Genomic DNA, 1,089 nt, shown 5'->3' with positions numbered 1-1,089 from the left:
ACTGATATAATTTTATTTCTTTTATTCCATCTTGCTCTATTCTACTTCATTTTATATTTTTCTTTGTCACTGTAGTCTCTGTCTATTTTGTTGTACCATAATTGTCACCTTATATATGAAACAGCAGATATGATGATTATGATTCTGCACATGATTTTGAATGAAACTTAAATAAAAATTAAGTTCAAAAAAAAAAAAAAAAGAGTCAATAATAAAGTCCAAAGGTCCTCACACAAGACAAGAATAAAGTCTTCCTGTCCTCTAACTGTGTTTTGTCCTTTTGCTGCCAGCAGATGGAACAGAAAGTGTCCTTAAACGAGGACAGCAGGTCTGAGTCCTGCAGGATAAGGACGCATGGTCTCGGGGGGTCAGGGACAGCAGCTGAGAAGGTGTTTGGTCAGTGGGCGGGGCTTACCTGAGCTCCTCCTGGTTGTTATGTGGTGGGGTTGGCAAGGAGGCAGGGACGTCCACAGTTTTGGAGGCGTGGTTTAAAGTCAGAAGCCCCTCCCCCTTCTGTTTAACACTTTTCACTGAAAAAAAAAACAAAAAACAGGCTTCCACCGTCAGCACTCACACCTGTGTCTGAACACCAGACAACACCAGAATCCTAAAAATGTCCTAAAATCCTAAAAAACGTCCTAGAAGTCTAAAAAACGCCAACGACAATCCCAAAAGTGTCAAAAAATCCTAGAAATTCGGTGGATTTTCACTTTTCCTTGAACACATCATAGTATTCTGCAGGCTTGTGAAACAAAATTCCAGGACTTTTCCAAAACTATTTATGTTGACTAATACTCGTGTTGAGTACAGTTTTGATTACAGTTTTTATGGTCTTGCACTGAATGTGTAACTAAGTGGTGTTTCCAGGTTTACATGGACACCACTTACCGTCCTGCTCCGTGATGTCCTTCCTGGACAGCTCCTCCGTGGTGGCGAAGCCGTTGAGCAGTTTCTGCCGGGCGACAGGCGGCGGGGTCGGGGGCAGGGAGGCCGGAGGAGTGGGGGGGTTACTGAGGTTATTCTGCTGGGGAGGGGGCAGACAGAGAAGGATGAGCCAGGCAGAGAGAGAGTGTGTGTGTGTGTGTGTGC

At 44.1% G+C, this 1,089-nt stretch overlaps 1 protein-coding gene across 1 annotated transcript; it reads right to left on the bottom strand.

The window, feature by feature from the left end:
* Window positions 1-353: 353 nt before the first annotated feature.
* On the bottom strand, window positions 354-1,024 carry LOC121964975 (histone-lysine N-methyltransferase 2C-like; the record flags this gene model as incomplete). The annotated part of the gene is made up of 2 exons (XM_042515146.1): window positions 354-530; window positions 889-1,024. Coding segments are annotated over 2 exons (255 nt in total), but the record flags the coding sequence as incomplete, so codon positions are not given.
* Between the last annotated feature and the right edge of the window lie 65 nt (window positions 1,025-1,089).

This window comes from Plectropomus leopardus, unplaced genomic scaffold (genome assembly GCF_008729295.1).
Source record: "Plectropomus leopardus isolate mb unplaced genomic scaffold, YSFRI_Pleo_2.0 unplaced_scaffold18033, whole genome shotgun sequence".
NCBI lineage: Eukaryota > Metazoa > Chordata > Actinopteri > Perciformes > Serranidae > Plectropomus > Plectropomus leopardus.
Note: the sequence above shows the minus strand (reverse complement) of the source record. Positions and strands in the feature narration are given on the sequence as shown.